The sequence below is a fragment of the Pseudophryne corroboree genome, chromosome 9 (assembly GCF_028390025.1).
Source record: "Pseudophryne corroboree isolate aPseCor3 chromosome 9, aPseCor3.hap2, whole genome shotgun sequence".
Lineage (NCBI taxonomy): Eukaryota > Metazoa > Chordata > Amphibia > Anura > Myobatrachidae > Pseudophryne > Pseudophryne corroboree.
In genome coordinates, this window is record NC_086452.1 from 385,853,483 (window position 1) to 385,867,916 (window position 14,434).

Consider the following 14,434-nt stretch of genomic DNA (forward strand, 5'->3'; position numbering starts at 1 on the left):
ACATGGTCACATTTAGTGGCGTAACAGGGCAGCAGTGCCTACAGTTGTATTGGTTCATAGAATTGTTATTTTGGGGACCGATCAAAATAAAATAGTGTTGATTATTATCCTTCCATTAGGAAATGTTAAGATGTAACCTATTTTATGATGTTTACAAATTTGAAGGAATTGTTCTCTCTTTAGATACTAACTGGAGAGGACTGGAACGCTGTCATGTACGATGGGATCATGGCTTATGGAGGACCGTCTTCTTCAGGAATGATCGTATGCGTGTACTTCATCATACTGTTTATCTGTGGTAACTGTATCCTTCCGTCTAAGAAAGAATCACAAAATGTTTGACCTATTTCTACACTCACAAATAGTGTGTCCCCACTCCTAGTGGAGAATCTGTAGTACAAAATGTTCTTGTTGTTTGATAGTGTTACCAATTAGTACTGGCAAATGTACTCATACTGTTATGTGTAGGGGAGATGTATCAAGCCCTCTAAAGAGCAGAGAAGAAGAATACCGGAGAAGTTGTACATAGCCAACCAATCAGTTTTTAGCTAGCACTTATCAAGTATATTCTATAAGATGATAGGTAGCAGTTCATTGGTTGCTCTGGTCAACTTCTCAGTCTACTCATATAAAGACAGTGCATGGAGAGATTTGCTTCCTTAACTTGCACATTACAGATATTCTACTAAACGTCTTCTTGGCCATTGCTGTGGATAATCTGGCAGATGCGGAGAGTTTGAACACTGCTCAGAAAGAAGCTGCTGAGGAAAAGGAGAAGAAAAAGAGCGCCAGGTACAGTCAATGACAAGAAAAGCTTGGTTTGGAGATTTGTAATGTGCTTTAAATTTGGATGTTTCTATTGTCTTGTTTTAAGCATGGGGTACGGCAGTGACCTTCACCTCAGTGTATAACAACAGACTGTAAAACCCTTTCCGTAAGATATTTACTAGAGTATATCTCTGTGTTGGCTTCAGAATCAGAATGTAATGCACGTATCCTACAATAGTTATTCTAAAAGTCGCCGTTTAGGAGTTGGTTGTCAGTAATAAATCAAATTCCTCTAACAACTACTTTATTACATTGAAGAAGTTGACTTGTCCTGAGTTACTCACCAGAGAGCATTGAGATATTGACCACCATGGATCTTGCTATTGAGTTGTTGTCCAAATAACAGGCTTCCATGAGTTCCAGTAACTGGACTATGACCAAAAATTAAGACTTCTAGCTCTAGGTAAATACTGCTTTTGGTCCTCCTACATCTTAGTTTGTTCAAAAACCCATTCTTAAAAATGGGTAGGACTGCCCCAGGCCTCACCATTGCTATTGTGCCTTAGATGAGTGTCTAGGTTGCCTATTGGATTAACCAGACTTTGCCTATGACCATTCACGCAATTACTGCAGTCATAGCTTGTCTGCAGTTTTCAGTATGCCCATTAGAAACTGCTTAACCCCAGCCAATCAGGTTCAGTGCTGCATCTTTGGCTGTTTGAGGTTTTTTTTTTCATTTAAAGGAACATTATTGCTCCAGAAAAAAAAGTGTGTTCAAGGTTAAATTGATGAGCACAGTAGCCTTTTCTACCTTACAAGGCCTTTATACTTTAATCACATATACCTGTAGTTGGAAAGTTGCAGCAGAGTCTAGTGTCCCAGACATAGAACGTGTCCTGAGAGATGGCATGCCCCTAACAGACACCCAACCGTGACACACACTCTCAATTCAGACAAACCTCACAACATAAACCTACTAAGGTTAAAATACACACTAATGACAATGGCCCTCATTCCGTGTTGTTCGCTCGTTGCCGAATTTCGCTATATTGCGATTAGTCGCTTACTGCGCATGCGCAATGTTCGCAGAGCGCATGCGCTTAGTTATTTTACTCAAAAGTTAGGTATTTTACTCACGGCATTACGAGGATTTTTCTTCGTTCTGGTGATCGGAGTGTGATTGACAGGAAGTGGGTGTTTCTGGGCGGAAACTGTCCGTTTTATGGGAGTGTGTGAAAAAAACGTTGCCGTTTCTGGGAAAAACGCGGGAGTGGCTGGAGAAACGGGGGAGTGTCTGGGCGAACGCTGTGTTTGTGACGTCAAACCAGGAACGAAACTGACTGAACTGATCGCAGTGGCAGAGTAAGTCTCGAGCTACTCAGAAACTGCTAAGAAATTTCTATTCGCAATTTTGCGAATCTTTCGTTTGCAATTCTGCTATGATAAGATACACTCCCAGAGGGCGGCGGCTTAGCGTGTGCAATACTGCTAAAAGCAGCTAGCGAGCGAACAACTCGGAATGAGGGCCAATGTACACACAAGTTTCTGAAACACAGATTATTGCTATTTAGCGCAGTGTGGGTCACAACATGCCCTCACTACCACTTGTGTCTCCTGTGTCCTATTACACTTGTGTTATTTTATCATTCATTTTTATTCATTGGTGTCAGTAGTATCCTGTGGCAACGTGAGCTAGGGTATCTGCGCTTGCCGCATGCCCATGCTAGGCGCTCGGGATCCCACCGGTCACCATGCCAACGCCAGGTTCCAGGGGATGAGAATGCTGGTGGGGGAAGGGGAAGTGAGCGCAACAAAGCCCCTTGCGGGCTCGGTAGCGAGTTGCGCTCATCACAGGTTCTATTCCCACTCTATGGGTGTTGTGGATACCCACAAGTGGGAATAGTCCCTGTTAGTCGGCATGCCGATTGTCGGGATTGTGAGGGTGCTGGATGTAGTCGTCGGTTTTGTGACCGGCAGTCTCCTGACCACCGGTCACATTACTACATCCCCTAGGTAGGGTTAGGGTTAGGCAGGGGTGTAGGGAGTGTGGAGTGAGTGGAGCTCGAGCTCCAGGCGCCGCTGGGGACAGAAAGCGCCGGCTCCCTATAACACAGCTGAGAGCCGGGATCTCGGGGTAGGAGACTAGGAGGAGATGACTAGAAGAGAGGGAAGGGGTGACCACCACACTGCCTGCATGTTTCATGTCACTGATTGCAGTGCAAAGAGTCCAGTGCAGTGCAGTGCAGTGTGTAGGGTAGTGGAGAGGTTTGAAGGCTTTTCAGAAGAACCTTCCTGGCTGTTGGGTATCTGCATTCAGAGATCTGGAACATGCAGGCAGTGTGATGGCCACCCCTTCTCTTTCCTCAGTCCTTTCCTTCTACCCACGGAGGTGCATCCTGTCAATCACATAGAAGCTACGCCCCTCCAGGCTAGAACGAGGAGCTGCTCTGCTGCTGGCCTCTTTGTGAGAATTAATATGTGTATACTCTGTGTATATGTCTGTGTATACTGTGTGTTTATGTGTATATGTCTGTGTTTGTGTGTAAATGTGTGTGTATATGTCTGTGTGCTTATGTGTGTTAATTTGTATACATGTATGTGTTGTGTTTGTGTATAACGTATGTATCAAGATTCTGTCATGATTCCCTCCATTGGGATGCCGCTGTATGTTTTATGACTGCCAGCATCCCAAACGCCAGCCACGAGTACAGGTTGAGTCTCCCTTATCCAAAATGCTTGGGACCAGAGGTATTTTGGATATGGGATTTTTCCGTATTTTGGAATAACTGCATACCATAATCAGATATCATGGTGATGGGACCTAAATCTAAGCACAGAATGCATTTATGTTACATATACACCTTATACACACAGCCTGAAGGTCATTTCAACCAATATTTTTTATAACTTTGTGCATTAAACAAAGTGTATCTACATACACACAATTCATTTATGTTTCATATACACCTTATACACACAGCCTGAAGGTCATTTAATACAATATTTTTAATAATTCTGTGTATTAAACAAAGTTTGTGTACATTGAGCCATCAAAAAACAAAGGTTTCACTATCTCACTCTCACTCAAAAAAGTCCGTATTTCTGAATATTCCGTATTTCGGAATATTTGGATATGGGATACTCAACCTGTATCTCAACTGGATGGACAATGTGTAGACAAGGATGAAGAGCTTATTACAGTATATGTTTGTGAATATTCAGTAATATTCTCTGTAAAGCGCTACGGAATATGTGTGCGCTTTATAAATAACTGGTAATAAATAAATAATAATAGAAGTACGTAGTTATTGCAGACTTACAGATGCCACAATGCACTTCTAGGGCTGCATACTTTATTCTCACGCCAGGACATAGAAAGGAGTAGAGTTTTGCAGTTAACATTGTACACTGTATATGAATATGTGATCAGGAAACATTAGTTTATTTAAACAAAGTGATAGTGTTTCTCAGTAACTCTTATCATACAGATAACGCCCCCTCAGCTGTGACCTTATACAGAGCATGTTATCTTCCTGAGCCTCAGGTAATCTCTGCAGAGACTCAGTGGGGCTGTACACTGCAACGCTTGATAGGAATTACAGGGCTTAGAATCAGCATGAACATGAGCTGCTCTGCTTTGCTCATTTCTCCTGATCCACAGTCGAGAATAATTAGCTGGCTTCCTTCAGTTTGGGGATATGAGAGACCAATAAAATAATACCTGCTCCTTCTCGCAGTTTGTTTGTTACTTGAGTAATTAATCCTTCTGGATTGTCATACAAGATTATTGGCAATAAAATCTACTTAATTGCCTCCATATTCTGCATTGTCCACTCACGTCAGAGCACTCTATCCTTCTGTCACTGGTTCCTAGCAACGTCTGCTTTCATCTTTATTCATGCTTTGTGGCTCTAACATTTATTTTAAATCAAAGTTTTTAAGTGTCCAGTTGTCCCTATTTTTGAATTGGTCAGGCCGTAGAGAAAACTGTAGCCATGAATATGAGTGCTGACCTTGTGGTAGGCAGTGACCTGTCCACTCATATGGCCCTGGTATTGTGTAATGATTTGAGACGGGGGTTGGAGGCAGGCAAGAATTCAGTGACTGAAACAGTGGAAGCACTAGGACCCCCAAACTGTATGTAGTGTCCATTTTACAGGATCAGTACGGTATCCCGCCGAACGGGATGCCGATGGTCAGTAAACCGTCATCGGCATCCCGAGCGGTGGAATTCCGGCAGGGGGGTGAGCGCAGTGAAGCCCCTTGCGGGTCCGGTGGCGAGCTATGCTCGCCACAGGTTCTATTCTCCCACTATGGGTGTCATGGACACCCATAGAGGGGGAATCACCTACCTCGCCGGTATACCAGCGTCTGTTTGGTATCCCATTCGGGATCCCGGTGTTGGTATTGTGACAGACGAGATCCCGACGAGTGATATGCTAACCGCATACCCATTTTACATCATCAAATGTCTTAGTCATACATCAGAGTCAGTAACATTAGTTATAACAATAATGACTGACACTGATTTCTGACTTATGCCCAGATTTATCAAGCCTTGGAGAGTGATAAATTGCACGGTGATAAAGGCCCTCATTCCGAGTTGATCGCACCAAGCAACTTTTTGCTGCTGGTGCGATCAACTAATCTCCGCCTATGGGGGAGTGTATTTTAGCATAGCAGGGCTGCGAACGCTTGTACAGCCCTGCTATGCTAAAAAAGTTTCTCACAAATCAAGACCAGCCCTGGACATACTTACCTTGTGCGACGGATCCAGCGATGATGGGCTCGGCTTTGATGGCAGACATCCGCCCTCTGTTCGCCTGGACACGCCTGCGTATTTCTTACCACTCCCTAAAAACGTCCTCCAATGGTCAGTTGACTCCCCGGAACGCCTTCCTGCAGTCGATCTTCTTGCTGTCGCCGCTGCGACCGCTTTCTCTGCTGTCAGCGTCATTGCCCGGTGATGGCTGTCGCCGTGCAACGACGTGCATGCGCATTCTAGACCCGATCGCACCGCTGCCAGGAAGTTCAGCGTGCGATCGGGTCGGAATGAGGGCCAAAGTACCAGCCAATCAGCTCCTAACTGCAATGTTACAGGCTGTGTTTGAAAAATGACAGTTAGGGGCTGATTGGTTGGTACTTTATCACCATGCAATGTATCACTCGCCTTAGTGTTATTATGTAGAAGCTGTTAAAAGATCTGCAGGTCTAAATTAAGGCATATATCAAAGAATAGAACTAAAATGAGAAAATAAGAATTACATATATAAACAACAGTATTTATGATGGATTAATAAACACAGAACAACTTAGTGCTTTAAGCCATCAGCCTAATTCAGGGTTGATTGCAAAAGCAAAATCTTTCTCTAATGGGCAAAACCATGTGCACTGCAGGTAGGGAAGATATAACGTGCTGAGAGAGTAAAGGCGGGGCCATACACTTAAATTTCCCTTGAACCGCCCGGCAACTTCCCGGGTGTCAGGATCGCATACGATACATCGTATGTTGTCCTTTTGCATACGATGTATCGTGCGCGATCCCAGCCATGCCTGCAGGATCCGATATATCTATTGTGCAGTACTTGCAATCTCCGGCTCCGATCCGATACACATGGGACCTCGTATTGGATCAGATCGGAGGTAAAACACATGCGATTTGCCAGTTTTCATCCGATTTATTGGCCCGAAGCGTCGGAATTGTATGAAGGTGCCCAAATGGCAAAATCGCACTAGTGTATGGCCACCTTTAGATGTGGGTGGGTTATTTTGTTTCTGTGCTGCTTTATTTTTACACTGCAATTTAGATTTCAGTTTGAACACACCCCACCCAATCCATACTCTATCTGCACATGTTATATCTGCCCCACCTGCACTGCACATGGTTTTGCCCATTAGAGAAAGATTTTGCTTTTGCGATCAACCCTGAATTAGGCCCTATGACAATCAAATCACATAATAATAGATCTAATATAATAAGATAGCAGTAACAGCTGGAGTCCGGAATAAAATATTGACATTTAAACAGCTGTTTTTTGACATATGTTTTGGGGGGCGGGGCTTGGGGTGGGGGGAACTGCGAGGCGCCTATTCTCTGTGGTTCCTACAACTTTGATATGTCGTCTTAATCTTTATTGTAACAGACTTCTAAAAGACAGTGCCTATTGGTTAATTATTTTATTGTCTCGACTTTATGTATTCCATGTATTACACTGTTGTCTGTTATTATCACTGTCTTTAATAATCGCACCTTTATTCCTTACAGTGTCTGTGTGTGTGACACTTGATGCTTCAATAATAAATTGTAAAAAATATATATATACATAGTTCCATTGGAGGGAAGCTTTCTCCCACTACAACTATAGAATAGAGTGAAAGGCAAGTTGACCTACTGTAGAGGTGGTACGGGTACAAAGAGCATCGTTGTTTTGCATTGCTTCTAGAGACAATTCCATTCGCACAGCCGTTCGCAAGGAGACTGACAGGAAGTGGGAGGCATGTCCAGGCGTTTGCAGGGCGGGTATCTGACGTCAATTCCGGGACCTTCGTCGCAGCAATCGTCGCACAGAATAAGTAACTACAGGGCTGGTCTTGTTTGGCACAAAATGTTTTTGTACCGCTCGGCTGCAGAGGCGTTCGCACTCTTGCAAAGCAAAAATACACTCCCCCGTGGGCGGCGACTATGCGTTTGCACGGCTGCTAAAAGTAGCTAGCGAGTGATCAACTCGGAATGAGGGCCTATGTCTCCGTGCAGGGTTTTTTAGAATTACTTGTTGTGTTTAGTTAGTCTGTGTGTGATTGATGATACGGCATAATATGATAATATGATCTACTGTACGAATACACTTGTATACAGTATATGTGGCTTTAACACGTTGGCTCATTTTTCTGTAAAATAATGACAAAGTAAAATGTATTATTTGTCACATGAGATTTAGATGTATCTCATTTTTGTACTTGTCATTCGCTTTTCCCCTTCCCATCTCTCTCCCCCCTACCTATGTAGTGTTCCCCTTTTATCCCATCTTCCTTCCCATTCCATCTTTCCCTGTTTATCTGCCGCTCATCCGTACTGATCTTCGCCTCTTCCCTCCTCATCTCTCTTTACCCCTCCTATCTCTGTCTCACTCCCCCATGTCTCTCTCAGTCTTTCCCTCTGTTTTCTCTCTTCCCCCCTCTTTTGTCTCCCGCGCTGTGGCCCTGTATACGCAGAGCACAGTGTGGCCTCAGAGCAGGATGGTGTCTCAGGCAACACATCAGTGACAGGTCAGGTGTCTAGCCATGTCCTTCACCCCCACCATGTCTCTCTCGCTCTCTCCCCATGTGTATCCCCAAGGCAGAACCTTGCTGCAGGCTGCAGATCAGTAACATGTGTCACTGGGGCAGATGTATTAAGCCTGGAGGAGTGATAAAGCAGTGATAAGTGCAAGGTGAAAACGTGCTGTCACAACTGAGGGCCTGAGCTGACGGGAGGCAGCCTCAGTTGTAGGGGCTGAGATGTAACGGAACCTGGGAGGTTGTATCAGACCCCTAGACATGTAAGTAACATGTAGAATAACTGCCCGAAGGCGTGACCACGACAACCAGGATAAAAGTCAATGATGTTTATTATGATAAACTCCGTAACACAGCAGCAGTAAAAGGAAACATAAAAGTCAACAGAGGATAAATACAATTCCTGGGTACTACAGGGTGGCAAGGGCCACAGGCACTGGTAGCGTGAGACAGTTCTTATAATCTTCTAGTTGGAAAGTCCTTACCAGGCCTGACTGTAGCAATGGAGAGAACCCAGGATCGTACCAGCTGATGTTCCAGGAACGGCTGGGCTGCTGAAGGTAAAACGGCTGCTGTGGATACTGGCTGGAACCAGACTGTTGTTGGTACGGAGTGGATACTGGCCGGAACCAGTTAAATAATAAACGAACTTGAGAGCGATGAAATAATAATGAAGTTTGGAGTTTGAGAGCGGTGAAATAATAATACCAGTGGAGAGTGGTAAATTGCAGAAAAGGACACCGGCCCTTTAAGAGAAGCTATACACTGCTGGAAGCTGGGCTGGAAGCAGGTGATTGTTTGAGAGCGGTTAAATAATAATACCGGTGGAGAGTGGTAAACTGCAGAAAGGACACCGGCCCTTTAAGAGAAGCTGTACACTGCTGGAAGCTGGGCTGGAAGCAGGTGATTGTTGTAGCTGGAAACAGGTGAGTCCAGAATGGATCGGAGAGTCAGGCTACACCGCAGATGGAATGCTGGTGCGGGTCTCTATAGCAGAAGTCTGGAGACAGGAGCTGAAACCTGGAAGACAACCACAGGAGAGAGACAAACTGGAACTAGGTTAGACAACCAAAGCACTGACGCCTTCCTTGCTCAGGCACAGCATACTTATACCTGCAGCAAGGAAGGGGTTGGCTAGGCAATTATGCAAATCAACAATACAGACAGCAGATTGGTGGAAATAATCAGATGACAAAATCCAAGATGGCTGCGCCCATGCAGACACTTGGAGGGAAGTTTGGTTTGTAATCCATGTGAGAATTGAAACAGTAATGGCGACGCCGGCCACAGGAGACAGGAGACGCCAGACTGACAAGCGCACATTTAACCACGCGGGCACAGCGGAGGCCGCGGCTGATGAAATCACCACTCTGACATTCTGCATGTGGAAACTCAGGAACAGCGGGATCCGGTCCTGGAACGCTGAGCCAGCCTTAGGAGGCATCTGAAGGGTAAGTAATGGCGTCCAGATACCCGGATCGTGACAGCACCCCCCCCTTTAGGAGTGGCCCCAGGACACTTCTTAGGCTTTAAAGGAAACTTTGCGTGGAAATTTCGGACCAAGGCAGGAGCATGGACGTCTGAGGCATTGGTCCAAGAGCGTTCTTCAGGACCATAGCCCTTCCAGTCAATGAGGTATTGTAACTGACCGTAACGGAAACGTGAGTCCAAAATCTTGGCCACCTCGTACTCGACTCCCCGTTGAGTCTGAACTTTGGGAGCTGGAGGAAGTGCGGAATGAAACCGATTCAGGATCAGCGGTTTCAACAAAGAAACATGAAATGTCCTGGGTATTTTCAAGAAGGATGGTAACTGTAACCTGTAGGCAACAGGATTGATGACTTGTTCAATCTTGAAGGGTCCGATGTAGCGAGGTGCAAATTTCATCCTGGGAACTCTCAACCTCAAATTCTTCGTGGACAGCCACACACGATCACCCACCTTGAGAGCAGGAACCGCTCTACGCTTCCTATCGGCAAACTTCTTATACCTGAATGAGGCTTTAAGCAGGGCTGCGCGGACGTTCCTCCAGTTATTTGAAAACTGACGCAAGGTGACATCCACTGCTGGAACAGAAGTTGCGGGAAGCGGTTGGAATTCTGGGACTTTAGGGTGGAATCCATAATTAATGAAGAATGGTGTAGAAGAAGATGAGGAATGGTATTGATTGTTGTGGCTGAACTCGGCCCAAGGAAGGAGTTGAACCCAGTCATCTTGAGAGGAAGACACATATATACGGAGGAAGGCCTCCAAGTCCTGATTCACCCTCTCGGTTTGACCATTGGTCTGAGGATGGTAAGCCGTGGAAAACTTTAACTTGACTTGGAGGGCTTGACACAAACTTCGCCAAAATTTGGCTACAAATTGTACTCCACGATCCGAGATGATCTCTTCAGGAAGACCGTGAAGTCGGAAGATCTCTTGTATAAACACTTGAGCCAACTTGGAAGCTGACGGAAGACCGGTGAGAGGGATGAAATGTGCCATCTTGGTGAACCGGTCAACTACCACCCAGATGGTATTAAACTTGTTGCAGATAGGTAGATCGGAAACAAAGTCCATCGACAAATGGGTCCAAGGTCGACGGGGAACAGATAATGGAACCAGTTGCCCCGCAGGCGACTGGCGGGAGACTTTGTGCTGGGCACACTTTGGGCAGGAGGCAATAAATTCCATAACGTCCTTCTTCAGAGTTGGCCACCAGTAGGACCTAGAAATAAATTCAAGGGTTTTCTGAATGCCTGTATGTCCAGCAAAACGGGAAGCATGGGCCCAATGCATGAGCTTCTTCCTTAGAACTGGCTTAACAAAACTTTTCCCTGGTGGAGGCGTAGAGTCCATCCCTACCGTGGAGAATGCCAACGGATTAATAATAGGATGCTTGTCTACAGACTCGGACTCATTTTCTTGCTCCCATGAGCGGGAAAGGGCATCGGCCTTACGATTCTGAGAACCCGGACAGAACTGGAGTTTAAAGTCAAACCTAGAGAAGAAAAGTGCCCATCTGGCCTAACGAGGATTCAGACATTGTGCGCCTTTGAGATATAAAAGATTTTTGTGGTCGGTAAGTATGGTGATTGAGTGGGAAGCTCCCTCCAACAGGTATCTCCACTCCTCCAGAGCGAGCTTGATGGCTAGCAACTCCTGATCGCCAATGGCATAGTTGCGCTCAGCTGGGGAGAACTTCCGGGAGAAGAAACTGCAAGGATGTAGATGTCCATCTTTGGCCCTCTGGGATAACACTGCTCCTACTCCAACGGAGGAGGCATCTACCTCTAAGATAAAAGGAGAGTCGGTGTCGGGCTGTTTCAGAACTGGTGCAGAGATGAACCGTTGCTTCAGAAGGTGAAAGGCCTGTGTAGCTTCCTCGGACCACTTGGACGGATTAGCACCTTTCTTGGTTAATGCAGTGATAGGCGCCACGATGGTGGAAAAGTCTTGTATAAATTTTCTATAATAATTGGCGAACCCTAAGAACCTCTGGACCCCTTTGAGGCTTAAGGGTATAGGCCAATTCTGGATTGCTTGGAGTTTCTCAGGATCCATCTCTAGTCCGGAACCGGACACAATGTAACCTAGAAACGGAATGGTTTTAACTTCAAACACACACTTCTCCAATTTACAATAGAGGTGATTGACACGGAGACGGGAAAGAACCTCTTTTACCCAGAAACGATGATCTTCGAGATTATTAGCAAAGATGAGGATGTCGTCTAGATAAACCACGACATGGCGGTACAAGATGTCCCTGAAAATCTCATTCACGAAGTGCTGGAAGACAGCTGGAGCGTTGCTCAATCCGAAGGGCATGACGAGGTACTCATAATGTCCGTCACGGGTGTTAAAGGCGGTCTTCCACTCGTCACCCTCACGGATTCGGATGAGATTGTAGGCACCCCTCAAGTCCAGCTTTGTGAAAATAGTTGCACCACTAACTCTATCAAAGAGCTCGGTAATCAGGGGTAAAGGGTATCGGTTCTTGACGGTAATGTCGTTCAGACCTCTGTAGTCGATGCACGGACGCAGACCACCGTCTTTCTTCTTAACGAAGAAGAAGCCTGCGCCGGCTGGAGAAGAAGATGGTCGGATGAAACCCTTCGCCAGGTTCTCTTTGATGTACTCTTCCATGGAGTGTGTCTCAGGCAGAGACAACGGATAAGTTCGGCCTCGCGGTGGAACATTCCCTGGAATGAGGTCGATTGGGCAGTCCCATTCTCTATGAGGAGGAAGGATATCAGCAGAGGCTTTACTGAACACGTCCGTGAAGTCTTGATATGGAGGAGGCGGAACATCAGATGACCTGGGGAAGGAAGAACAAACAGGAAGAACTTTGGCTAAACAAGTCTCAGCACAGGAGGGACCCCATGCCAGTATTTGCGTAGTCGTCCAGTCAATTGATGGGTTGTGGAGACGGAGCCATGGAAGGCCTAAAACCACTGGATGTGTGGCTCTTGGAATCACTAAAAAAGAAATATACTAAGAATGAAGAACTCCCACTCTCAGACGAACTGGAAGAGTCCTTAAGGAAATGACTGCGTCAAAAATCTTGCTGCCATCCACGGCAGTCAAAGAGATGGACGAGGACAGTCTCTCGGTGGGTAGGGACCACCGTTTAACATAAGCTTCGGTTATGAAATTCCCAGCTGCTCCGGAATCAAGGAGGGCAATGACGTTCCTGTAACGTTGAGCAATTTGGAGCGACACTGGGAGGTTACAGTCATGAGGAGATGGAGAGGAGATCATTACTCCTAGCCGGCCCTCTCCTTGGCGAGCTAGGATCTGGAGTTTCCCGGACGTTTGGGACAGGCATTGATAGTGTGCGACGGAGCTGCACAGTAGAGACAGAGAGACTCAGAGAGACGTCTTCGGCGCTCAGCGGGAGATAGACGGGAACGACTAATTTGCATAGGCTCATCCTTGGATGGAGATGGTTGACGAGGAGGAGGAGCAGAAGATTTAGGAGTAGATGATCTTCCTCGCTCGGTTGCTCTCTCTCTGAAACGTAGATCAACCTTCGTGCAAAGAGAAATTAGCTCATCCAACTTAGAGGGCAAGTCTCTGGTAGCTAACTCATCCTTGATGCGTTCTGATAAGCCATGCCAGAATGCAGCATACAGGGCCTCATCGTTCCATGCCAGTTCGGATGCCAGGATTTTAAACTGTATAAGGTACTGTCCCACAGTACGTGTTCCCTGGCGTAAACGGAGAATCTCAGATGAAGCAGATGTTATCCGGCCTGGCTCGTCGAAGATGCGCCTGAATGTAGCTACAAAGTCAGTATAGGAGGATAGCAGGGGATCAGACTTCTCCCATAAAGGTGATGCCCAGTCAAGGGCTGAGCCACTGAGAAGGGAGACGATATAGGCAATTTGGTACGGTCACTGAAGAAATTGCCAGGTAGAAGCTCAAAGTGGATTTCACATTGATTGAGAAATCCCCTGCAGAACCTTGGAGATCCATCAAATTTTGCTGGCGTTGGAAGATGAAGATGTGGACTGGAAATGGGTAAGGTGGGTGGGGTTACAGCTGGTGTTACTGTAGTGGACGCACCGGACGTGCCAGGTCCACGGAGGGTCGTTTGAATCCCATCCAGCCGTGTAGAGAGATCCTGGAGACAGCGGATGATGTGGCTCTGTGCAGCCTCCTGATGTTCAAGTCGGGCTGCCAGTTCTTGCATCGGCCTGGCCGCTTGATCCTGGTCTCCGGCTGGATTCATTAGGTCAGTGCTTACTGTCACAACTGAGGGCCTGAGCTGACGGGAGGCAGCCTCAGTTGTAGGGGCTGAGATGTAACGGAACCTGGGAGGTTGTATCAGACCCCATGACATGTAAGTAACATGTAGAATAACTGCCCGAAGGCGTGACCATGACAACCAGGATAAAAGTCAATGATGTTTATTATGATAAACTCCGTAACACAGCAGCAGTAAAAGGAAACATAAAAGTCAACAGAGGATAAATACAATTCCTGGGTACTACAGGGTGGCAAGGGCCACAGGCACTGGTAGCGTGAGACAGTTCTTATAATCTTCTAGTTGGAAAGTCCTTACCAGGCCTGACTGTAGCAATGGAGAGAACCCAGGATCGTACCAGCTGATGTTCCAGGAACGGCTGGGCTGCTGAAGGTAAAACGGCTGCTGTGGATACTGGCTGGAACCAGACTGTTGTTGGTACGGAGTGGATACTGGCCGGAACCAGTTAAATAATAAACGAACTTGAGAGCGATGAAATAATAATGAAGTTTGGAGTTTGAGAGCGGTGAAATAATAATACCGGTGGAGAGTGGTAAACTGCAGAAAAGGACACCGGCCCTTTAAGAGAAGCTATACACTGCTGGAAGCAGGTGATTGTTTGAGAGCGGTGAAATAATAATACCGGTGGAGAGTGGTAAA

At 46.2% G+C, this 14,434-nt stretch overlaps 1 protein-coding gene across 17 annotated transcripts in view; it reads left to right on the forward strand.

Moving 5' to 3' along the window:
* The window catches only part of CACNA1D (calcium voltage-gated channel subunit alpha1 D), a 923,074-nt gene that overhangs the window by 564,366 nt on the left and 344,274 nt on the right, over nucleotides 1–14,434 (forward strand). For all 17 annotated transcript variants that reach the window (XM_063940823.1, XM_063940810.1, XM_063940825.1 and 14 more), the window contains 2 exons: nucleotides 184–304; nucleotides 678–792. In XM_063940823.1, the coding sequence (XP_063796893.1) occupies nucleotides 184–304; nucleotides 678–792 (236 nt within the window). The remainder of the gene's footprint in view (nucleotides 1–183; nucleotides 305–677; nucleotides 793–14,434) is intronic.